This window comes from Homalodisca vitripennis, chromosome 2, assembly GCF_021130785.1.
Source record: "Homalodisca vitripennis isolate AUS2020 chromosome 2, UT_GWSS_2.1, whole genome shotgun sequence".
NCBI lineage: Eukaryota > Metazoa > Arthropoda > Insecta > Hemiptera > Cicadellidae > Homalodisca > Homalodisca vitripennis.
Genome location: NC_060208.1, coordinates 129,930,916 through 129,957,111, shown reverse-complemented (window position 1 = coordinate 129,957,111; position 26,196 = coordinate 129,930,916). Strand labels below are relative to the sequence as shown.

The 26,196-nt window shown below is 35.4% G+C and overlaps 1 protein-coding gene across 3 annotated transcripts in view; it reads right to left on the bottom strand.

Moving 5' to 3' along the window:
* Nucleotides 1-26,196, bottom strand: part of LOC124354743 (NADPH oxidase 5) — a 244,257-nt gene that overhangs the window by 88,158 nt on the left and 129,903 nt on the right. For all 3 annotated transcript variants that reach the window (XM_046805414.1, XM_046805410.1, XM_046805411.1), the window contains one exon: nucleotides 9,541-9,635. In XM_046805414.1, coding sequence (XP_046661370.1) covers nucleotides 9,541-9,635 — 95 coding nt within the window. The remainder of the gene's footprint in view (nucleotides 1-9,540; nucleotides 9,636-26,196) is intronic.

Here is a 26,196-nt window from a genome sequence, read left to right as displayed (position 1 = left end):
CGGCCGAAACCACTGCTCGTTTGAATATCCTGTCTGAGACGAACGATTCTGTCTGCGGTGGACGCATAAATCGGTAGTGGTTTTGGAGAATGGCACGGCGCGGCGGCGGTGAAGAAAGCCCCCTGATTGGACATTCGCACAAAGTTTATTTCGACACGAATCTCTCTTTCAAGGCGCCTTAGCCAAACTTGTCATGTTTTACGAATTTCATTAAATCTCGAGATGGTCTTTGAGATCTAAAATTCTAGTTAGGTATCCTGTTTCAAGACGGAAATCGTGTATGCAGTTTAGAATAAATGTATTAATATACACTGAGTCAGCATCGTCTCTTTCACATGCATATAAAAAAGAATATTTCTATTGACTACTTAGGTCTAATTTCTGTTCATACAAAGATGACACTGTAGTTTACAAAAGGGGATTGCCATTACCAAGAAAGTTGAAGAGTCCTGATATATGTTGCCTTTATAAAAAGATTTCAAAGGACAACAAGACTAGTTTTCAACACTCTTAGGCGGTTGCCATGATAACTAATATAATAATCTTAATGTGTACAGAAATACATTCTTCTGGAAAGCGTCAGCATACGCCTGAAGCCCCAGGATTGCTTACTGACGCGATATAATATTGTGACAACGACACCCACGGAGTACCCAACAACAGTATCTCGGTGCAGGATCACCAGAGGCCGATGTCCAGAGATATGTCCGATAGCCCACTACACTAACGAGTCTAGGCGTGCCGCCACCGATACCGACTCTATTATTTATGATCACGCTCCATATTTTTACAACCCATAAAGTCCGAGGTGTGTCACAAAAGTTGATATTGTCTCGCTGTACCGTCGTAAATATGATGGTAGTTATCGGGGTTGGTTTACAACTGCGCACTCCCACCCTGCCCAGTATAAAGAGTGAGAACTGTGGGAGTTACGGTTATCTAAAGATTTACCGGCCTGCCTCATTACTGCAGGTTATGACTTCTTATTCAACATTATTCTGAAGTATCGGTATATAAAGCAAGAGCAACACCCGAGACGTTCTTCTGGCAACTTTCCTCGGCAGTATTTCCCCTCATTTTCTTGTATACGTATTTCTTTTACCAAAATTTAGAATGAATGGAGCAGTTGCTCTTGTAATTATCTAATGTGAACCGGTTTCCAGGAAACGACTTCAATTAATTAAGCAGGACTCGGCATAAATTTGGTCGCAAACATTCACTCAATCTTGGTCTCATATGATTTTTTTGTTTGTTTGAACAAAATGTTTTAAATAGTAACCGGACTGTTGTTGAAAAATGGCTGAGACCGGGTTCGAAGACTTAAAATACAATATTTTTATGAATAAAAGTTACAATACTATAGATTTAACAGCAACGTGACGCAAACAGAATACATTATTGTTCTGTGACACGAATCATTTAGAATACACAATAGTTGTGTATAAAATCACACCATGAATTAACCCTAGAAACAAAAAAATCATTTGCATAACGATTAAGGTACGTACATATATTTTTATTACTATAGAAACTACAATGACTTCATGTTGGTGTTATTTGTTTACTTTAGCTTGTTTGATTAAACAACACTATTGAACCTGTGGAAGAATTATTAAAGTGAGTTCTACGTTTAGGTGTACCCGAATTTTGCCTATTTTCAAACATGTTTCCCCTTAAAATTCGCTGAAAATCTATTTCGTAAATTTAATTATAAAAAGGTATATTAGTATATAGAAACTAAGAACTTAATTATCATCCCATTATGTTAAAAGTTAACTTCTGTTAAGTTAATTTATGTGTTAAGCAATCGAGCAATATTAAAATTCGTGTTAGATTTTAGATGTTATTGTTATACACGCTACTTAGTGATACGACCCCACTTGATCTAAACTAATACGACAGCCATTACCTTAATTTATTACAGTGCACCACTTATCAATATGTATAGCTATAAAGTCCATCCGCCTAATCGAATCTCCTCATTACCGCCCTCATTACTGGCCATAAATATCGGTCCACATGGAGGGCACAGTTAACAGTTTTAATTGAGCGGAGAGTTGCGCGTGCGCACGCCCGGGTGATAGGTCGGACCCGCAGTTAATCATCGCTGGTAACCGCTAATTAAATTCTGGTCTGTTCTCGTATTGATACTAATATTAGTAAAAGTTAATGGGTCTCGTGCCTTCACGCTCGGCCTCCATGCGTGACTCGATCATACGTTCGTTAACGTCTCACCTCGGTCTATCAACGATGGACCAGGACCCTTCTACTGTCGAGGGATTCGGGTCAGACCCAAGGCTGCAGATTCCACTGGTTTCGCTAACTTTGGGTGAGCAGATGCTTGTTGGGATGGATGTGAAAGGAAATGCGATCGGTGTTTTCCTTGAATTTATGTTGAATATAGGATTCATAACATTTATTAAGTAGTTTTATCTTTTCTTCCAGCCCATTCAATGGTTCAACATGGGACGGAACACATCTGAATACATTTCTCTGCATAATTATAACTAAAACATCCATCCGACAATCATAGACTCTCATATTGTGTTGAAAAGCCAAGACCTATACCTATAAATGTAGATGTTCAGTATGCTGTACATACTTTGCTCCATTTATTAATTATACGGGAAATTAAACTGTGAAACGTTTTAAATTATTGTAGTAAATTATATATTTCTCCCATATGTTTAAGTACGTTATAATCCGATCTATAGTAATTTTTATGGCATCATTGAAATTCTTGGAATGATCCACATGGTGCTTCCCGGAATATGAATTTTTTCCAAGAAGGTATTTATTGGCATCGGATTTCGTACGAGAGGAACTCCTGCACGTGTCCCATGTATAGCTTTAATGCAGTTGGATGGATTCCATTGTGAAATAGATGTAGTAATTTTGTTTGAAAACATTTCACAACAAACATTGTAGGCCTAGTTAAGAATTTGAGGTGTCTGTAGAGCTAATTTTATAGATAGTTATCGGAAATTTGAACATAAAAACACTTTAGACAACGACGTAATTGTTGTCGGCTTGAGCCTTGCAATGTTAGTAAGGTCTTTATACAGCCTAGAGCCGTTATCAGCTCGTAGTTCGCTATCTGAAATTGATCACAACACATAACCGCAAAGTGCACCACTGTTCAATAAGGTCAAATAACAGTGATCAACTGCTCTAAACTTGTACGAAAGATCAAAACTAGTAACATTATAACGTTCCAGCGTTGTTGGTATTAATTACTTAACTTGGGTCCAGTAAACGCTAGTTACGGCTGGCTGAATCTACAACACGACCTCCAAACGGTTTGCTCAAATTTCAAACTGTAATAATTATGAAGGTTCTTTGAGCAGTGGAAATATTTTAATTTTATGCCACTAGTAATTTATGATAGAATTTCCTACGTTAATTTTAATTTTTGCGAGGCCTTTAGAAATCATGATTCCATAAAAACCGTTGTTGGAAAATGTTAATAACGGACTAGTAGTGACAAATTATAATAATTATGATTAAGGTTAGAGAACTAAATGGTGTGGTTGTGTATATAATAGTAGATATAAATATTAGTTATAGCATCAAATTGTTAATAAATCAAATCTATAGTAAACTCCATTTAAGAAGAATATGGGTCTCTGGTGCTTAGTTTCTTATCTGTCTGTGTGTATGTGTTTTTTATTAAATAATTAATACTGTATCTTAAAAATCAATACATTCAATTACACTAAGTTTGGTTCAAACCTTTATGATAAGAAGGTAATTGACTGTGAAAAATATCATGAAATTATATTTAGTATTTTCAACATGGCGGCCATTAAAACTTTTAACCTTTGAATATCTTAAAAACCAGTAGTTTTTCTCAAGAATTACAAGAACACCAGTATTTAGATTTTGTCACAAATCTAATGACACCAACATTATTTAAATGGAATAATAAATAACTAATTTAGCAGAGCAGAAACTATTTGCACTGAAACTGTGTATTTATTACGTTTTAGAATAATAATTTTACTAATACTTCTTTGAAAAACAATGAAAATGCAATGTTAAACATTAATTGTGCACTGATGGTTAAATTATACGTATTTATGTATTTTTATAAAATAAAAAAGATTTAACTTGAACTGACAATAATGCCTTACATGAAGTTAGAAATAACAGGAGAGTTAGGATACGATACAAACATAAATGCCTCATATGTGTGGAGAGCAGTAAGTGTTTGTGTTGTATCCGCGCATTGAATAAGATCAGTGGAAACTTCTCAATAGGCTTTTAATAAAATACATCAAAAGTCTCTACTTACAACAAAAATCTTTGTGATAGTGCAAATCAAGTTAAAAGTCACCAAGGAACAGTTTCTGTCAACCCTCCATCACGCGAGAACTTCACTGTGCGACCGTTTAATACACAAAGATGGACTGATAGTAAACAAAATGATTAAGGATAGTAAACATTACTTGCATTAAATGTATTGCTTTGTTTGGTTCATATTAGTTTGTTTGGACAATAACTGAAGTTTGTAGTGAGCGTTTTAAAATACCCTGTATAAATAATAATTACTACACATATACCTGTTAACTATCAATAACTATAATTCCCGTCCTTTCCCAGGTAGAGGAGGGCTTTTTAGTCTTACCTCAATTCTTAATAAAAGTTTGCTTATAAAATCATTTTGACCCGTATAACCAACACATAATACCAACGTATGAAACACAATATATTGTTAATTTATATTTTTTATATATTAGATAGTACGGTTTACTATCCATGTAAGTTATGACTAATTAATAACCCAAAATGAAGAGGACTCAAATCATAAAAGTATTAATAATTACATTTAAAGTTAATGGTTTTTTTGTAAAATTGCTCACATTATTAGTAAAAGTAAGATACTCGCCCTAATAAACATTAGATCGGGAAGGTATGCGTTCACATAACACTCAACTTATTTCGAAAGGTTCCTGTTATCTGCCACAATATTTCCCCTTTATTATAAGGGTAGTTGGTTTTCACGGCAAACATGTTAGAGAGGAATTCCGATTAATAGCTTCACTCTTTAAACAGAAGTATTTAAAATTTAACTAACACACATGGGACAGCCCCCAATCCCTCACAAGAATTGGAAAGAGGAGAGGCAGTTCCGTGTGCCTCATAAATATTTGCATTACGGAAACAGTTAGGAGTAAATAACTCTCCGTATCTCCTGCCGAATCTGGAGGCTGCCGGCAAATGGCTTTAGCCCCATTACCCGCGGTCCTACACTTATTAAGCTGTTACAAAATGGCGATACACATCGCCCGATATTTTATTGCAGATCGAATGACGGGCGCTGCCATTCAACCGTGAATTTACATTTTAAATTTGTCCCAGATTACCGATTAGTGGGCCGTTATTTATTGACGCCTGTTTTATGTGGATATCGGCCATTTGCTGCTGGCTTCTACCTCATTACTGGCATTCACAGCCTGACAAAGGCGGTGTCGGGCTGACATTTGCTATTTTTCAAAAATAGGCCGGCATATTTACTCCTCTACGCTCCTGAGTAGCCTGCATTATACACAGGAGGTGGAAAAGTGTTTATTCCGTTTGTTACTGAAATTCGTGGGCATGCCGGTGTCGGTAGATATTTGCAACTTTAGATAAATAAACCGACATTTATTTCATTTCACCCTTGAGTAACCTAGTCTGCATTATACGCAGGAGGTGGAAAAGTGTTTGTTCCGTTTGTTACTGAAATTCGTGGGCATGCCGGTGTCGGTAGATATTTGCAACTTTAGATAAATAAACCGACATTTATTTCATTTCACCCTTGAGTAACCTAGTCTGCATTATACGCAGGAGGTGGAAAAGTGTTTGTTCCGTTTGTTACTGAAATTCGTGGGCATGCCGGTGTCGGTAGATATTTGCAATTTTAGATAAATAAACCGACATCTATTTCATTTCACTCTTGAGTAACCTAGCCTGCATTATACGCAGGAGGTGGAAAAGTGTTTGTTCCGTTTGTTACTGAAATTCGTGGGCATGCCGGTGTCAGTATATATTTGCAATTTTAGATAAATAAACCGACATTTATTTCATTTCACCCTTGAGTAACCTAGCCTGCATTATACGCAGGAGGTGGAAATAACGTTCGTTCCGTTTAGTCCAAAAAAACAAGATTAGAAAAAATGCATTGGAGAAATCCTTAGGATAACACTAACTCTATTTTCACTTAGTGAACTCGTAATATAACTTGTAAACTGTTATGATAAGATGTTAGGTGCTGAAGTTTTTAGTATTTTCATTTAATTTAAATGTAAATATTTGCCTTGACAATTCTCAGTTCCTCTAACAATTTGTATGTGTTCTTTACACAAATAGAGATATGACAATATTTTAAGATTGGAATATAATCCGCTCTGCCGCTGTCGTGGGAGTGCAGATATCAACAAATGGACAGATTTGTACACCAACCTATGGTAGAAGCTTCCTTGCACTCGGGAAGAAGGCTGATTAGTTGTAAATGTTCGTAAAAATATTTTAATATTTTACTGTGACAATGAGCTTCGATTAATTAATGTTTCATAATTCACAAAGTTTCTAGTATCAGCCCCAATCTTTACTAATATTGAGCATTCCTATTATTTTATTTCTATTCGACCATTCGAATTGAAGAGATTTATTTGTATAGGAATAATTATTAAATAATGAATCCCATGACCACGCCACTGCCGAAGCCCTCGCAAGAGACCCGCACTATACAGAGGCAGGTGCCGGCAATGTACTGCCCACGGGCGTGCTTAGCTCCCCAGTAGTGTGTAATAAGATTTACAAGCCCTCATTGTGCGCAGTAATTAAACTTATAAAGGCTGTAACAAAGTAATTAATTCGTCAATAGCCACGCGTAGAGGCTGGTGGAAACTGTTTGTTTATGAGACACTGACACTATTGTTTATCTGCGTCATTTTCTTTGTTACCACTCATTGTTCAGGCGACCTTTCTATTGCTTTCGGTATATTGAAATCCTCCCTGTTCAGATTTAGATGGCTGTTCTTGCTCCTGGTGAGAAAGAGTGTAACATCTTGTATCAGAATGCACGGCATGAAAAGATAAATTGTGAGAAATTATTTTGGAAACATCAATAGTTTGGATCAATTATTGCTGTTACCTATTTCTAAACAAAACCGCGAAAATTAATAATTTTTTACTGAACCATTATAAACGTCGAGACGTTCATGAGCTAACTCGTTCACTTTTGCCATTCATTGTTTGAAGGTTATTTTTGAAGATGGAAGGATTGTGAAGGAAACAGGATTTTCCCGGACATTTGCCATCGTTCAGTGACACAAGAAAGACGAAGTGATTTGAGTAGATAGTTTTAGAGATAGTAGTGAAATTTTATACTTTTTGTTAAAACACATCACATTAAATAATCAGAATCTAAAAATTATTCAAAGATAGTTTAACACGACTTGTATTCGGAAAATATATTAGTAATGTACTGGATTTATACAAAATTAAAAGTCTACGGATTAGGAAATTTCCACTTCTAGATAATTGACCTTGAACTAGGCTCAGCCAGTTAATGCCGAATAAATTCTTTAAATAAAACAACTCACACAAGTTTTAGATGGGATTTAAAATTAGCCTACTGTTAGAAATTATATGTCCTTGCACTCAGGGTCTTGAAATTCAAAATACTCTTAACTTTAGAGATTTTAACTGCTTGGGTTTCATTTACCAGTGGAAAGACAGATGAAGGTGTAGAGACGATTGGAGATCAGAAAAACAAATATAAATATTTTACAAAGTTACAACTTAAAGTACAATAAATACAGTGTTCTTCGGAAAACACGAATGGCAACACGGATGAAAGTGCGTGGATAGTGTCTGGATCGTGGATACTCTAATGAGTGATGGTCCGAGCGATGAGTCCGGACGTGATCCGGACGCGATAAGATAATAATGAGGTGCGCGTGTTGAGTGATCAGGCGGCGAGATTGGCACGAAGGGGAGAAGACGTTGCTCCTGGGCAGCGGTCGTGGCTAGATCGAGCAGGACTTCTCGTTTCCTTTAAGATGGGTGTAATGAGCATTTGTATTTTAGTTCTTGAAGGAAACCAGAAAATTCAACTCAAAACGCGTATTTTTAAGAGTAGAATTATTTTAAGTAAATGATTTCAAAGTCTCTCCATTCACTTCTAAACCTCCGGACTTGGGCATAGAGACTGGTTTGGATCAATCAGTAATGCCGAGTGCCATAGCTTATTCGGAAATTCTTAAGTAATATAAATATACTCAATGGGAGAGAACCGTCAACACAATCTATTTTTCAATTATTTGACAAGAACGAAATAAATTAACAATGCATACATACAGACGTTAAACTGTCTTTAGATTAGGAAGACTGGAACTGATCACAACACGTTTTATCTGAGTAAAACGAAAACTCTTCGACAAACCTCTAATGCAAACGGAGTCACGGAAGTAACTAGGATTTTCCTCTAGACCGTAACAGGCTTCTCAGTCGTACGTATGTGTGTAAATTGTCTTCATCGGGACAACATAGCAAAGTTAGCTATAGCACTGAAAATATTTTAGACCGAAAGACAAGAGCCGGAAGTAGACGGTTTGAATTGAAGTAGATTTGCGACAGTTACGTACGTACTATATACGAATATATATATATATAGTAATTGCCACGACTTGCCACCAAGGTTATACAGCTGCTGAGTCTCACACCAACCTCATCTACTGCTGTTAGGATTACATGGGAGGTTAGTGACATGGATTTTGTGGAGGAACATTAATTTTGTAGCATTTAGTCATTGTGCTGTCAAATCAACTACACTCATACAAACTTTTTTAGCCTTGTCTGCAAACCATATTTGTGCACATAATATCTTCATAACATCTGTTCATAATATGTTATTCACAAAAAGATTATTTGTTTATTGAAAGGATAACAGGATATATATATATATATATATATATATATATATATATATATATATATATATATATATATATATTCTTCGGAATAATACAGCACATGGTACTAAAAGTATCTTAGATCGGAGTATATAACATGAGTTAGAAAGAAACGGCTTTTGACCGAAATATGTTTTCAATACATGTGCATTTGTACTTTCTTGATCGGGGTAACAAGGCAGACTCAGCTGTGAAGTTAGACGTATAATGAATTTAAACCAGAAATGCTCCTAAACGTGCAAAACATAATATAATAGTCAGGTTAAACTCTGATATATTTAACCATGAACTTTTAAATCATATACACCTGCCGAATGCCTATTCCCGTTTAAAAGATTTTATAGGACTCGATCATATTACGTCATAAGTGCTTTTACTAACTAGTACAAGGACTACGATTTTGAAAGTTGCGTGTGAAACCACAGGTAACAGCTATTTTTTTACGTAAACATACAACGTAATCTGAGTTAATAACTTTCCTCTTAACTATATTCAAACCAGTGCGTTTCTTGAACAACACGTATTGTTCACAGATTCAACATTTTGAACAGTACAACAACAATTTTTAAAGTCTACTCACGTAAGTCTCTCCTTTAAGAATTCGATCCATTCCTCTTGCACGAGCTGATTATCCCGGTCCTGGTCAAAGAGTTGGAACAGTCTAGAGAGGACTTCCTGCAACATAAATTGTATATTATCAACTAAATTAATTATACAAATTCCTATTGCAAAAGGTAATTATGACGGTCCTGGTCAAAGAGTTGGAACAGTCTAGTGAGGACTTCCTGCAACATAAATTGTATATTATCAACTAAATTAATTATACACATTTCCACTGCAAAAGGTAATTATGACGGTCCTGGTCAAAGAGTTGGAACAGTCTAGAGTGGACTTCCAGCAACATAAATTGTATATTATCAACTAAATTAATTATACACATTTCCACTGCAAAAGGTAATTATGACGGTCCTGGTCAAAGAGTTGGAAGAGCTTAGAGATAAGTCATGCAACATAATTAATGTATTATTAACTATAATAATTCAATTGTTTAAAATAATACATATGATACGTTTAAATATAGTAGACTAATAATTCTAAGGAGTCTTTTGGATGTACATTTTCCTTAGAATTACTTGAAGATATCCAGCAGTTACCGAATGAAACACTATATTATTATTGTCTTGTCTATTGATTATTCCCTTATTATATTTCATTTCAGCTTGAGATAATATTAAAAAGCAGTTTTATGGTAAAATTTGAAATATTACATTGCTGTTCATTTATACATATTCTACGTGCAAAATAAATTATAATACTTGAAAGCTTTAGTCACGCATTATAGCAATATTTTACAGTAACATCTTTACGGTTTAAAAAAGTACTCGTTTCCACCGCTGAATATTACTAATTCACTTCTCTGTGTCTTTAGGAGCACTCAAAAATACATCAAGCAGACAAATCAATTTCAGAACAATCGAAGAATAACTTATGGCGTGACAACCATGAATATTGTAATGTAATATGAACTCCGTCAGTTCAGTAATAGAAATGCCAGAGAAGTTGAGACGACTGGAACGAGCGAACAAGATTGCAAATTTAACGCATAAACACTTGATCAAGTATTGTTCGCTTGCTGAACTCGGTTCACCAGAGAAAACACCTTTAGGTGTCAGCAAGGCTTTCTCATTAGACTTGTTGACTCGATAGGAGAGACCATCTCGTCAGACGATTAGGACTCCAAGCCTGGGGTATTATAATCCTATCAATCATTTTCTGACACGGGATTTTGATAGAAGACGATTATGTGTTCCTAAAAAGGCGACTTACACTCTAGCCTCATTCATAAATACATAACATAAATTCATTATTATCTCATCCGGATTTTCTATCTTTCAGAAATTAACGAGACCGAGGCGTGTGGAAATATCACAATCCTTTGAGAGATTCCTGTCTCACCACTTTGACAGGAAGAATCAAAATCAACGAAGAAATAAACAACGGACCAGTTTTTCTCCAAATCGAAAACAATGGGCTGCGTGGAGTCCGGGGCAAAGACCTCCGTCATTCAGGGCCGCGAACAGGACTCTCGGCCGCTTATTGATTTGTCAAAAAAGAAAGAGATCGCCGCCCAATTCGGAGCGCGTCCTTTCAGAACAAAAGTGAGAGTCCGGCCAGCTCGGCGCGGCGCCGGAGGTGCACATGTTACACCGGCGGCGGCACCTGTGTGGGCGGGTGTTATGTAAATATTGACCGATTTGGGAGAGCACACCACTACTGCCTCGGGCGTCTCGTTAATCGAGCTTATTAATTCCGAGTGCATTTCGACCACCTGAGCCGCGCCTAGAGGTAGGCTGTAGTCCAACTTGTTATTATCAGAGGCTGTCCAAGGACCGTACCTATGAGGGCCGGTACATAGTAACCGGAATGTCCCGTGGCGGACCTGGTTGTATCTTGATGTTTCACTCCGGTTCGGTTCTGGACAGACATTCACGTTTTTCCTTGACATATTAACGAACGTCCATTCTCCGATTAATATGCTCCCAGGGCATTTTTTATATGTCAGGATTCATGAGGATTAAACGGGGTTACGCATAGAGGTTTTGAAACAAAGTTAGTTGTATTACAGAGCAATTAAAATTTCCATATTTCATCTAACAAGTTTTATTGATTATTTTTCTATGTAAAGAACATGTGTTTAATTACTTACTTTAATTACAAACTTTGGAAATTGTCACTATATCCCTAAACTGCTGTGGATGTGTTCAAACAAACTGAAAATAAAACTCCTTTTGCATACATCCTTAAATTACCTTATTTATAATAACATATTACTTTTCACAGATTAACAAACATTTTTAGTATTTAAATATTTAATATCATTCACATTCTTTATTGCAATATTTAATACACAATATAAAATACTTAATAAACTTTTAAAATATAAAAGTCCATTATAAATAAATACGAACATATGTAAATACAATAATTAATTATGAACTATGAACTTAGTTAAACAACTCAACATGATCAGGTTCCCCGTAACTTATAATCATGATACAATAATATTGGTTAACTATGGGTTTGGGCAGAATATAATGTTTAATATCACAAAAGCGTTTCAAGTTAGAACCTTTTCTTCATCGATATCCTATACTTATACAGAGTCAAATGATAAGATGCAACATTCAAGACTGGTGTTTCATAACTCCACGGGCCTTCAATGAATAAATTTTTAAAGAAAGATATCTACAGCTTGTTCGCTGATACATTCAAACAGCAGATGTTGAACAAGCAAATATAGCTGTTGGTTCTGAGAAACAATGCGCCATCTCGAGAGAATCTGGTTCTTGGAGCAGATGACCGCCTCAGAAGCTCTCCGGTATCGATGTCATTACTAGGGAATGTCAAAGACACGACAAGTCAGAGCGATGTGGGGCCATTGTAACCGTAGAGGATCGCCATGCAGAATATGCAAGGCTCGCAACAGAGACGCATTGTGCAGCGAGGTGATCCGTCTTGCTACTGGATGGTGTAGGAGACCCAGACCCTGGCTCGTGTACCGGGTCACATTTAGGGTCGGGAGGAACGGCAGACGCACGCCTTCAGGTCCTCAGCAGACAAGACGCTGCAGAGGGTAATGAGTAGATTTAGAAGTAAGATTAAACTATATTTTTTCAAATCTGTCTCAATATGTTAAGAGTCCGATTTGAATTGTAAATCTAGAAGCTCGACATTTACCAAAATCTTGTTTAATTGGGTTGATAATTATATGAGTCTGTAGATGTGTTGAACTTATTATTGCTCAACATTATTTTCAGCATGGATGCACATTTGAAAATTTGGTTTTTAGGAGTTTTCTATTCTCAAAGCTTATTATTGGCTTCCTAAACCTTACTCTGTATTTTCAAGGCTCTTATTCAAATCTTAGAAATACAGCTTATTGTTAACTCACTTAGATCTGATAAAGCTATGCAATTACAAGTTGGGATCATGAGACTTATTTTACGTATTAGCATCATTAAATTTTATTAGGAGGATCTCATGGTTTTATTAGATTTCTATAGATGATTTGACAATTTAATAAATTATATCAAATACAGTGATACGCAGTTAGATTAACACATGTATAGCAGTTGAATTTTAAACTTTAAACATATACTGTACATACCAACACTCCCGATTTTAAAATGCGATTCATAAAGTCGACATAGCTGTTCAGATAGCTGATAATACGTTATAAACTGACTTGACATGATCCCAATATTTAATTTAACTTCTATCCAGGATATTATCACTTTAATTAGCACATTTTTAATATGCACATAGCACACTCTTAATCATTTCGTATGTAAATGCTAATTCAATGAATGCGTTACTGCTTGGATCTTGAGATTAGTCACATCGACTGCAGATCTATTGTGCCCTGTATTATTTTGTTTAGTTTTAAAGGTTAGTGTTTGTTTTATAAAGTACATGTTTTAGAGATAACATGCATGTACTTACTTGACACACATGTTTGTTGCGAATCTTTAGAAGTACTCGTGTCAAATCGCTATGGCATGATTTTTTATTTTAACATAGATTTTATGTTAGTTAGAGGCAGCATTAATGATTTCTTGTGTCACTAAACTATGTCAAATGTTCGGAAAAAAATCTTGCTAATTTCCCAATCCTTCCATCGTAAAACTTAACTTTAAACAAAGGCTTTCCTTGTTAGTAAACATTTCGAATTAGTTTTGAAGTAATGATTTTAAAACCATTAATAGACTGGTCTCAATTAATATAAAGCTAGTACTACTTGCAACTCCATTGTATTTAATTCTTGCCTATCTGATTGTATGGCTGGAAAGATTACGCAAATGCAGAGATAACACAGCTAATACTAAGCCCTGCTGGATCCTAATTTATCGCTTTTAGAGCGATTGTCCCCTGATCAGCTTTTCTGTGCCTGTCACAACACTCGACAGAGAGCCTCAATAAGCGGTTTAATATCGCTTAGTGACACGCTTTTAGAATATGCTAATAGCGACAGCCTATCAGATTTACAGAGTAACATTTCTCTAAAGCGCTTTTTATTAGTTATAAAAATAATGTAGAAAAAATGTATATTAGTTCTTTAATCTGATTTTGAAAAGGAAATCGAAGCACTGAGTTACAATAATATACAACAATACTTGCTGTTTATAAAATTGTGACTTAGAAATTGTCCATTGTTATTACATAAGTGGAAGCAAAACATAAAAAATTGACAATAAGAGTATTTAGTCATAGTAATCAATAAAACATTTATACGTAAAAAACAAACAAACCACGAAGCTTTATGAAAGCATAAAAAACACGGCCCAAGACACAACCATTACTAAAAACACTCCACAGCACACATGTTAGAACCGATAGAACATGAGAGAAATTGACATTTATTGAATTTTGTGCACTTTTATAAAATAAACTTATATTTTAGATTTTGAGAACTGTAAAAGAAATTAGATAGTATTCCCCGAAACGCGGTGTTTCTATTATTGTAACATTTAAAGGTGAAGAGCATCCTAAGCCATTCATAATACATATTGTCAATAATGAATATAAAATAAAACATACATCGTGGACCTGGTCGTCTCACTCAAGCTCGAGGGTAAATGTGCTCTGTAGAAAACAATTGTACTTTAACAATGTATCGAAATTAATTCGAGGGGGGAAGAAATTTGTATCGATACTATTCTCCAAGGTATATGGGTGATTTTCCTAAAATGTTTCAATTTTTTATTAATTTCCTTTAACTTTGGAATCTTTATTGTTTTATCCAAACATTTATCTACAATATGTGTATAAAGTCCTATAGAACTCTACAATTGTGTTCTAAAAGCTAGGCTCAGTCCAAATATTTCTCACAGTTTTGATATTAGCAATAATATATTATTCGTGCGTGAATTTGCTAATATTAATTGGATATAACAGCAGTGTATACTAATCACATTGAGCTAAGTATAACCAAAAAACTCGTCAGAGGTCCGACCGGCTCCTCCCCGTAGTCTGCTCGCCCTGCGGCATTCGTGCCGGCCTCAGCAGCGCCTCGTGTGACGGCCCGTTATTTATACGAGCTCGCAAAGGATATATCTCGGGAGCTGCGACCTGTGGTTATTTCCCATTACATTCATTAATTACCTGTAATCGCACAACGCCGCAGTCTGCTGATTTACGAGGGTTGGTAGTAGGAGTGGTGGAAGACGAAATGGTTGGGGAAGGAAATCTAGCATTTTATTTGGAAATGAGTCATCAATGACAAAACAACGATTTAGGGGATATTTGTTGAAATATCTTACCAAGCAAATTTATAATTTTATTCAAAACGTTGCTCTTGTATTCCTCTAAATTTGAACTCGCAGTGTAAAGTTGTTGATAAAGATAATATATAATTTTATGATATAATATATATGAATGCTCATGTTCCATTGCGGTGAAATCTTTAGCAGTATAAACGATGCGCTTCCCTTGCAGGCATGCAATAAAGATGCTTGTTAAAAGCTGGAATCCTCAATAACATATTCCTAGCTGCACATAAATTTCGATTGCATGCGATGATAACCAGATTAGTTGCTTTATTGAATGTGATTGCGCCAACGCCTTTACCGGAAAGGTTGGGGTATCTCTTATATTGTTTAGGGATCATGTACATAACTGTTTGTCACAATGACTAATTATACTCTGATTCACAGTATTACTCAGATCCAAATTATAAAAAAGAGTGGTTTAAATCAATTTACAACATTTTTCGGTGGTAATCTTTAAAAACCTCTTCATCAGACTCGTCTGAAAACTTTGATTAAGTATTGAGGATACACATCAAGAGATAGCTTTTAAACCTGTTTTGTTCTTTATCTTGTTTACGTCTTCATTTCATTATCATTAATTATGTATTTATATAAAGATTTTTAGGTTTATTGATGTAAAACAAAACACGTTTAATTTAATAATCATTAGATCGATAAACTTTTATGTAACTTAATGAGTGCATTGCTAAAATGAATACGTCGTTTGAAGCACTTTTTCATCCTGTTTCACTGTTCCGTGTCAATAAAACCTCCAAATTCGTTTATACGTCTATTAAAGTGTAATGAATTTTCGGTTGGGATTTGTTCAAGAAAATTGCCCTCAAGAGAGAAAAAGTACATATTTTAATCGCTCCACTAAGAATTACAGGCATTTAAAGTACAATTTAGGCAATTTTTTAATCGAGCTCAAAAATAAAAGACTACAGATAAAAAATATGAAATTTTTACAGTACGTATGCTCACTATAGTTTTTGTAGCTTCAGGGAGGGACGTGTTATAATTCATTTATAACTTAAGGAAATTATATATTTAATTAATTACATTCATTGCATAGATTATTTAGATTTTATAGATACTTCAGAACATTTTATAGATATAGTAAACTTTGTATAATCACTTCCTCCAGTAATTTTTGTGTACATGCTGTGTAAAGTTCATATACCTATTTTTGCTTTAATGTTTTGTGCCTGATTACAAAACATCCCGAAATTTTGCTTCAATATGCTACCATGCTTCATGGAACACTCAACAGTGTTTTTTTCTTTTTTCCTATCTTCAGAAATGGTACTTTAAAAGTATGACTAAATATTTTTTTACAGGTTCACAAGAATTTTACCCCACGAAAAAATCCATCACACCACCTTAATAATTAACAATCTAAGTTTAGGCCGCACAGTAGTCACAATTATGTCATTCAGATGCCTACACAGATACAGCACGCCTCTGGCCGAACACCTGCTGTCAATTATAACATGTCTCGCTTGCCATCTATTACTATATTATTTAATTCGCTGCTAGCCACGTATGTTAATACAGTGAGCGGGTCAGGGCTGTTCCGAGCGATAAGGTCTTTCCGAGAGCCGCACGATTTTTTCACCGTTCCGTACGTGACCGCGCCCGACAAAAAGCACAATATATCAGTCATTTCTCCGAGTTATAGGCCGTAATTACCGATGTGTTTGTCTAGCTGTATATCAGCTGTCTACATGCCTCAGTTCGCCCTGTGCCGTCAATCTTAGCACGGCCCAGTCCATCATCGCGGACGGCCACAATTTCTGCGTCACCCGGTCCCGGTCCCGGTCCGTGTCTCGGTCTAGACCGCGGTCACGGTCGTGAGCCCGCTTTTATTTATACCCCCACGTGTTCATACGCCAAGAATGTGTCTGGATTTTATATTCCGCCCTCCCTGTCGTGTTTCAACCGCGGATAAACAGCTGGAATATAAATTCTAGGAATTATTGTACTGGTTCATGAAAGGATATCTGGATTCAACGCACTTCTCTTTTTTCTATTTTATGGGAATTTCCTTGGTTGTGTTCATTCCAGCACTAAACTAGATGCAAAGGTTTTACAATATTTATTGTTCAATATGTGTAAAATTATAATTCAAGAGATATAATTCAGAATTATCTAAGAATCTTTTGATTACTATTATTAATTATTGTTTTCTCACCTTCAGCATTTGTTTTTTTTTTTTAAGTTATGCTATATGTAATTATAATAGAAAGATATACGAAAAACTGCAATATGGTATATATTTTGCAATATCGTACAATCGCAAAATCGTACAAATATTATTATTTGAAAAGCTTTGGTTTGAACTTGAGAGTTTGCATTGCAATATGATTAGCTGTATTAAACAGTATGTACCTTAATACAATCCTATATTTTATACACGACTTCTCACTAGGAATGTTGTTTTTCAATGCTTCGATACGTAGGCTACATTTCTTCTACTTCCTAAACAATCGTTTTAAATCCACCAGAGCTCGTTCAATTCCTAAATAATAACCGTACATTACTGGAAGAAGGTTTTTTGTGATCAAAAGTAAATATAAGAGATGGTCATTGTCATTAGACCCATGTACGGTGACCTCGTGATAAAAGTCACCGGAAGTCTACTAACAGTGTTTTACAGTAGTCTACCAAAGTTACGTTGCAAAGTAAATGGATACTGGTATGTACGTTCATTAATCCAATTGGACATCGGACCAGATAAAGAACAGTTTGAACTGGAGAACTAAACATCTGATTAGGGGAGATCGTGTAGAACATAGTGGCGACCTGTAGGACGAGGTCGGCCTAACAGCAAACAGTCCAGTCTCCTGGAATCTGGACTACAATCGGAGTGCGACATCGTCCCTCTCCTTTGTGTGTTTCTATTCGATCACGCGTTTCCTTGGTGCCTATGCTGTGTCCTAGAGGGAGAGATTTATATACTTGATCGTTCCCTTCTCTGGATTCCCTTTGCTTTGGTTGTAAACGAAGCTGTTGTGATCGCTCAAATATTTGTTTTTACTTTGTGTGAGGTCTATACATATCTTTTTGGACTTGTGGCTCACTGAAAGCGGATATTTACCCTCTAAATGATAGTAGAAAACTCACAGGATGATGCATTAGTATATTTAGATGTCAAAATTATATATGCTACATAGTAAGACACACACACACACACACACACACACACACACACACACACACACACACTTATTGACAACAAAACAAGTTTTTTAGAACCATTGAATGATTTCAGTTGCTTTCAGTTGATTTCAGTTGCTATCTAATCGCCGATGAGTCCGGACCGCTTATCTACAACGTCCCGTCTTATCTGATTACACGATTCGGCCTGCCTAGTTGAGGTTATACCTGTCGTTAATAATTTATCTTTCATATTTTTGTGTTCATAAACCTTTTTTATCACAATGTCGGAAAGGTGTGACAAGTGTGAAAGCGTTTTTTCTTGCTAATGACGTTATAGCTAAATGCGTTTGAGTGCAAACGTTCATTTCACCCCGCGTGTTCGCGTGCTGGTTCGCCGCAAAAATTTCACGAAAGGCAAACATAAGTCTTGGAAGTGTGTGACACGTGTTTTGAAGAAAACGCCTCTTTGTCCTCTGTTCGTAGCAACGAAGAAATGGATATAAAGAAATACATGTCCGATCTCCTTCAGTCTCTCAAAAAAGACATTATAAAAAACACAGATGATTAAAATCAAAACTGTTTTAGAATCTGTTAACTGTTTATCGGCTGAACTGAAAAAACTTGCAGTGCAGTGTGACTGAGCTACAGAACTCTCTCACCAGAAGATGGAAGATCGCTGTGACGACCTTGAAAAAAACGAACAGAAAATTAAAGGAGGAGGTTCGAGATTTACACTTCAGCTGCAAGACATCGAGCAGCATTCCCGCTCAGCCAACATAGAGATTATCGGGATACCAGGTACACACGGGGAAGATATATATTATTGCCTACAAAAGATCGCTCTCGCCATTAAATGTCCCATTCAAGAGAGAAGACTTCTCTATTGCCCACCGGCTGCGCCGTGTACTCTAAAAAGCATGTCTATCCGCCGATAATTCGCGCAGTTCGTCTCTAGGAAGATCAGGGAAGAAATGGTTGACGACTGCAAGAAGGATGAGGAACCTGAACGCTTCTGGCATCGACCCGGCGCTGACCAATAGCCCAGTGTTCATCAACGAACATTTAACTGCACATAACAAGGCAATTCTCGGGCGAGCACGGAGACTACAGCGAGAGAAGAAGATTAGCTTCGCCGGTTTCTTCAACGGGAAGATCCCTTGTCAAGGTGGCTGAGGGTGCTGAGACCGAACGAGTTACTGCGCTTGCTGACCTTGACAAATTTGATAAGTGAACTAACACTATTCCGGCATAAGGTACATGATTAATGTATTACTTACAGTTTATTGAATTAAGTCGATCAGAGGAATGTTTTGTTATATTTTAATTATTTATTTGGGTACAATAGTAACACTTATACTACTAACATAAAATATGTGTCTGCATAATTTTAAGAATATATTATTTTATCACATTCATCAAATAACATTCTTATATTACACTGTATTGTTCGCTTTGTATTTAGCAGCTTGTTATTTGAAATCCTTACTTTAATTTAACAAATTGTATTAATATCAATTTTAGTCAACCGTTTTTAGTTTGTTAATTATATTTATTCATATGGCACACAGGTAGGATATTATTTTAGTTTATTTTATCGAGATCAGCAGAAGTCTGAAATTGTTTTCCATTATTAACAGCTAATTTATATTTTAATAAAATTCTAAATGGTTATTTTTATTTTTATGAAGTGTATTTGGACAGAAATACTGTACAGAATGCATGTCAACATAATATACACATTAATTAATTATTCTAACGATATATTCACATATTCTTTTTTTTTTTTAAAAAAAAGCTTGAATTATACAATTAATCATTTTATATTAATAAGTATTTTCTTTTTCTTCCAATGTTAAATTTGCGTTTATTATGGCTGAGGTAGTGAAGCAACTTCAGCTATGATCTATGTTTTAGTTATACTTAATTGTAAAATATGTGTGTATCTGTATGTGTATGTAAGCGTATGTGTGTGCATGTGAATGTAGGTGTGCACGAGTGTATGCGCATATGGGTTTCAATTACATATATATGTAAAGGAAGGCTTCTTATTTTTTTTAATTTTATCGAGATAAGTCTAATTTTTGTTTGGTTTTCTATGCATAGATAAAATATAGACATATAATACATACAAAATCAATTACTATAATAATGTATGTTTGTGTGTGTGTGTGGGTATTGTATTTACATATTTTCTCCTTTTTCAATAGGAAATTATAAAGTTTGCTCAGTTAATACGTGTTGTTTTCCTTGAATGTATAAAATAGCTTTTTTCACAACAGTAGTAATCAAATCAGTTATATTGTTTTAATTTAAGTACAAAATGTAATCATCTATCATGAAATACTTTTAAAATAATATTATAACATTGTTTAAGAGTTCCTGTACTTTGTTCTAGCCTATTAAATATCTACACAGTTAAATAATCATTGTTATCTAGTTGTAGTAAAATTAATTTCTGTGCCTACCTGAATAGATTGTTAACAATTTAATATACAAGATGTTAATTATACTTCAATTATAGTCATACTCAATTTAAGTTTAATTATACTTTTTAATTTAAGAATCTTGTGCGATTTGTAACCTCACAACTATTTTATTTGATCGCACATTCATATCATAACTATCCATTACTGTTATAATATCTCTTTATTATTTTTATGTATAATACTCTGTAAAGGTTGATGAGTCCTCAACTGGGCGGGTGGTCTGTGCCGAGGGTCCTGCTCATGAATGGGGAAGATGACGACACTTTAAATTTTAAAACCATTGTTTAGAATTGTATAATATACAACAAATTAGTAATTTTTTTCTTAATCAGAATGTTATGACAGCCTAAAAATATTTCATTGTAATATCCGGAGTTATTGTAAAAATTTTAATGAACTTTTAGTATATCTGAATGATATTCCACACTTGGACATAGTTGTTCTGACTGAATGTTGGTTGAGAGAGAGGGTGAGGAGGGGGAGGTTTTGGAGGGGTTTGACATTGTACTGACGAACAAACAACGTAACAGAAATGACGGTGTTATCATTTACTTCAACAAAACGTTTATCAGCTACTACCTCACAAGTAACACTTGGGGACGTTTACGGCATTAACTTAGAATTTAATTACTGCAACAAAACCTTTTACATACTTGCCCTATATCGTACCTTTGGACAGTGACTTGGAATTTTTCTTATCTGAACTAGAAAATTATTGTAATCGCTTACATAAGAGCAAGATGGGAATAATTCTAGGTGACATTAACATCGATTTACTTAAAAATACTCCAACATGTGACAGATACTTAAACTGCTTACTGGGATCGGGATTTGTCCAATGTATAGATAAACCAACTAGAGTTACTAATAACTGCTCGTCATGTCTGGATCACATATTTTTACGTTACTATGACATGAACAATGTACAATCAGCTGTGCTCCAGACTGGCGTGAGTGACCACTACAGTACTGGCCTGACTATCACTGCCACTGCCACATCGCCTCACAATGACAACCCTACTGACGAATTCACTACACAATACTACACTGATAAGCATCTGCTCGGCCGTAATCTCGCTCACTTGAGCTGGGAACCTGTTTTGAGTTGCCAGGATATCACAACATGCGCTAAAAAATTTGAAAAATACAATATCTCATCTTATTAAAGCTTCGTCAAAACCTGTAATTAACTATTCCACACGCTCAAAAAAATTAAAACCTTGGATTACATCCGATTTGGTCAAATTAATTCGCATTAGAGACAAAGTAAGTAAAAAATTAAAAAAACAACCTTTTAATCATGATCTCTATCAATCTTTTCGTACATTAAGACACAATTTAAGCAAATCTCTCTTAAACAATCTAAAAAGCAATATTACAGAACTAAACTTGAACATTATCAAAACAATCCCAAAATGTTCTGGTCTATCGTAAATGAGCTCGCAGGTAAAATTAAGAAGAGAGATTCCTTTCCGATCCAAAAAATGTTACCAAGATACTCCGTATATAGCTCACGGTTTGTGTAAAAAAAGTAGGCTAATGATTTTAATTCCTTTTTCTCCGCGGTTGGACACAGTCTGGCTAGTGCCATCGACTCGAGTGGGGACCCAGTTTTGAGTGATGCGGATTACAGACAGAACACCGTGTTCACATTTGACCACTGTTACTGAGAACTTGATGTAATACGGCACGTGACTGGACTGCGTGGGGGATCCGCCCCCGGAGTGATGGTGTCTCGGCTGACGTGTTAAAGGACAATGTTTATGTCTTCTCTAAGCCCCTTCAGCATTTAATAAATCTAAGTATTTCTTCCGGTATTTTCCCGGATATCTTTAAAATCGCTAAGGTCATTCCACTGCATAAAGGAGATAGCTTCTTAGATAAAAATAATTTCCGCCCCATCAGCCTTTTGAGTGTATTCTCCAAGATCCTTGAGCGTATAATTAAAGAACAATTAGTTGCCTATCTTTTCTAACAACCAAATCTTGTGTGAGTGTCAGTATGGGTTCAGAAAGGATAGGAACATTTCTGATGCTCTTTTTGATGTCAACAGACAAATCAATGATGCTATATCTAAAGAACCTGCGCATTATTTTAATATTTCTTGATTTGAGGAAGGCCTTTGATAGCATTGATAGAAATAGGTTGCTCCTTAAATTGGAGGCCACTGGAGTTCGGGGTAATGCACTTTTCATGGTTCTCGACCTACCTCACAAGTAGGCTGCAGACCGTGTCTGTCTGTGGGACCGAGAGTGGACGCGCTTCCGGTGGACTACGGGGTGGTTCAGGGCAGTACGCTGGGCCCAATTCTGTTTTTGATTTATATTAACAATATCTCTAAATTGAACTTTAAATGGCAATCCTGTTTTATTTGCAGATGATAGCTTAATTTTAATAAAAGGTAGCGACTGGGTTGATGCCGTTCTAACGCTCTACATGACCTCATGGTCTTAAAAAAATGGTTTGACCAAAATATCCTTTCATTAAATACATCAAAGACTAAGTTTATGCCCATCTCTCTCCGGAAGACCACAGACTATGCCCTCGGCGACCTCGTGGTCCATAATTGTGGGCAGTTACAACAATGAACTTTGTTCTTGTGAAACTATTGAAAATGTATCGTCTTATAAAATATTTGGGTGTATTCTTTGATAAGCGCTTAAAATGGTCTGTACATGTTGAATATGTAAAAAAGAGAGCAAGGAAATATATATATATGCGTTTAAACAATTAAGTGAAATTTTAAATGAAAAAGAAATTAAACTTGCTTATTTCGCCTATGCCCAATCGTTGTTCTCGTTTGGAATAATAGCCTGGGGTGGAGCGTATAAAACTCTTTTTGCAACCTCTGCAAGTGGTTCAGAAGGCAATCTTAAAAGCCGGTTTCAAAAAATCTAGGAGATATCCTACTGGACACTTTATATCAAGAAAACTGCCATTCTATCAATTCGAAAAATATTCATTAAAACACTCTCGTTCATATTTATAAACATTTTTATACAATTTTCTCTACAACTTCGCATTCTCATAACACACGATACTCACGGAATATTGGTGTCTCATCAATGCAAATCAGTAAATCCTTCTCATCTACAAATTCTCTTTATATATCCCATATTCTGTATAGAAATATCTGTAAATACTTTCCTGACAACCAAAATATTCAACTCACCGTCGATATATACATGCAAGAAACGCTCGAATGAATGGCTGTATGCTATCAGCGCAGAAGAGGCCGAGGCAATTATCACGGCTGACTACAGACGGACCTGACTTTTGACCCTGCCTCCCTCTTAATGCCACTTCAACAGCACCGATGCCTCTATGGTTTTTTCCTATTTTATACATTTATTTTTTATTTCATAACATTTCGGCAAGAAATCTGCTAGTAATAGGTTAGGTTGTTCTGCGTGTTTGACCTTTTGATCTTGAAAATACACCATTCCTTAATTGTTTTTCATTCTCAGAAAATCTTTCCTTTAAACTATTGGTAGTATGTACGCTGATAAATTTCAATACCGTAATATGTAAAATACGGTTTTTTGGCGCGCGCGCGCGCGTGTGTGTGTGTGTGTGTGTTGTGTGTGTGTGTGTGTTGTGAGTGTGTGTTTTGTGTTGATGTTATATGATAATTAATCAACCCGATTCAATTCGTCCACAATCTCCAGGGGAAGCAACTCGAGCCTACGCACAGGCTTTCTGCCCATTTGTAGGCTCATTTCCTAGGCCACTTTAATTTGATGAGTGTAATATTTTCATGTTTAATATTTTTTAAGTACACATTTAAATATTATAGTAACAAGATAATATAGATTTGATAGTAAATGTGCTAGCATGTAAATATTTTTGGAAATAAATTATGATTTGATTTGATTTGATTTGATTTAATTTTTTTTTTAATCATCATTACTGGAGCCAGGTCTCTTCCTCTTCCCTGAAAGTGTACAGTATGCCTAGGATAGGGCTCCAACTTATGGTAACACGTAGTATTGATGCCACAGTTGCAAATAGGACACGATAAAACACATTTCTTTTTATACTTGGGTTATAATCACAAACAACGTCAATTTTTCAGCTTTTTCCAGGTAAGCTGTATCATTTATCAGTTATATCAATTACCTGTACATTTTAGTCCATATCCTGGCTAAACCACAGACTTTTTTATAACACAAAAAGCAACCATAATTAACAACATAATAGCCTAGCAACAGTGGCAAAAATAAACGCCAACACTGAGCAAGACATAATCATGCGGCGAGTCACGTAGTCAACCAGACAAATCAAATCAAATCTTTATTGTTCATCAACTATACATCCTCCAATATTACATGGAACTTGTCATTATCGTATAATATTTATACAGACGATACCATATGTAGATACAAACTGAGTGTTTCTAACCACACACCAAGATTCAGTAGAGCTGACTGTAGACTAGTAATCTTGAGTAGACTTTGCTCGCACAACAACACTTGCATCATCAGGGAATCGCACCAAGTGATCCTTTAATAAAAACAAAAAACAAAAGACCTATAATAATTTTGGAATTCCAGAGGTTATATGAAGAAACCTAGAACATGATTTTCCCTAAAGAAGCCTTCACCTCGACTCATTGGGTTCTAATACAGAGGTAGGAGTCAAACTATTTTAAAATAGTCATTATTTTAAAATATTAAAAGTGAAAATTCTCTAACTTCTATAATTTTCGTAGAAGTTGATGGTTCACAGTCTGTCATGAATGATGCGTATCTATAACAGATTAGATATTCATCTATAATTATCAGGAAAATTCGTGGATCCCTTCTTAAATACAGTATAACTTTTGAATGTTTAAGACTCAATGGAACTTGTACTCGGATATAAAGCTGCGTGCTGTGCGGCCTTTGAATCTATATCACCTGATAACACGCAGTATTAATATCAATATAAACTAAATTTAATGAATGTGTGTTTGTGAGTATATGAATTCACTGGAGCAACATCTATAAAAAGTCGTCCGACATTGCGCTGTGTCGTTTTTATCAGTTCACAAATGGTGTAGATAAATGTCTGTAACGTCGGTCATCATGTGCAAGAATAAGACAGAGTCGAGAGTTGAGGTAATTCTAAGAAAGAGCATAGGTATCTTTAAGAATATAAATCAATTAATTGTGATGGATTTTTAATTATTATTGTAACTGTAATTAGTTGTACTAAAATTATATAAATATTTTTTATTGTAATTTGTCTTAATGGACAAATCCCCAGTTTTCAATCATTCGAGTAACAAGGTGATTCACA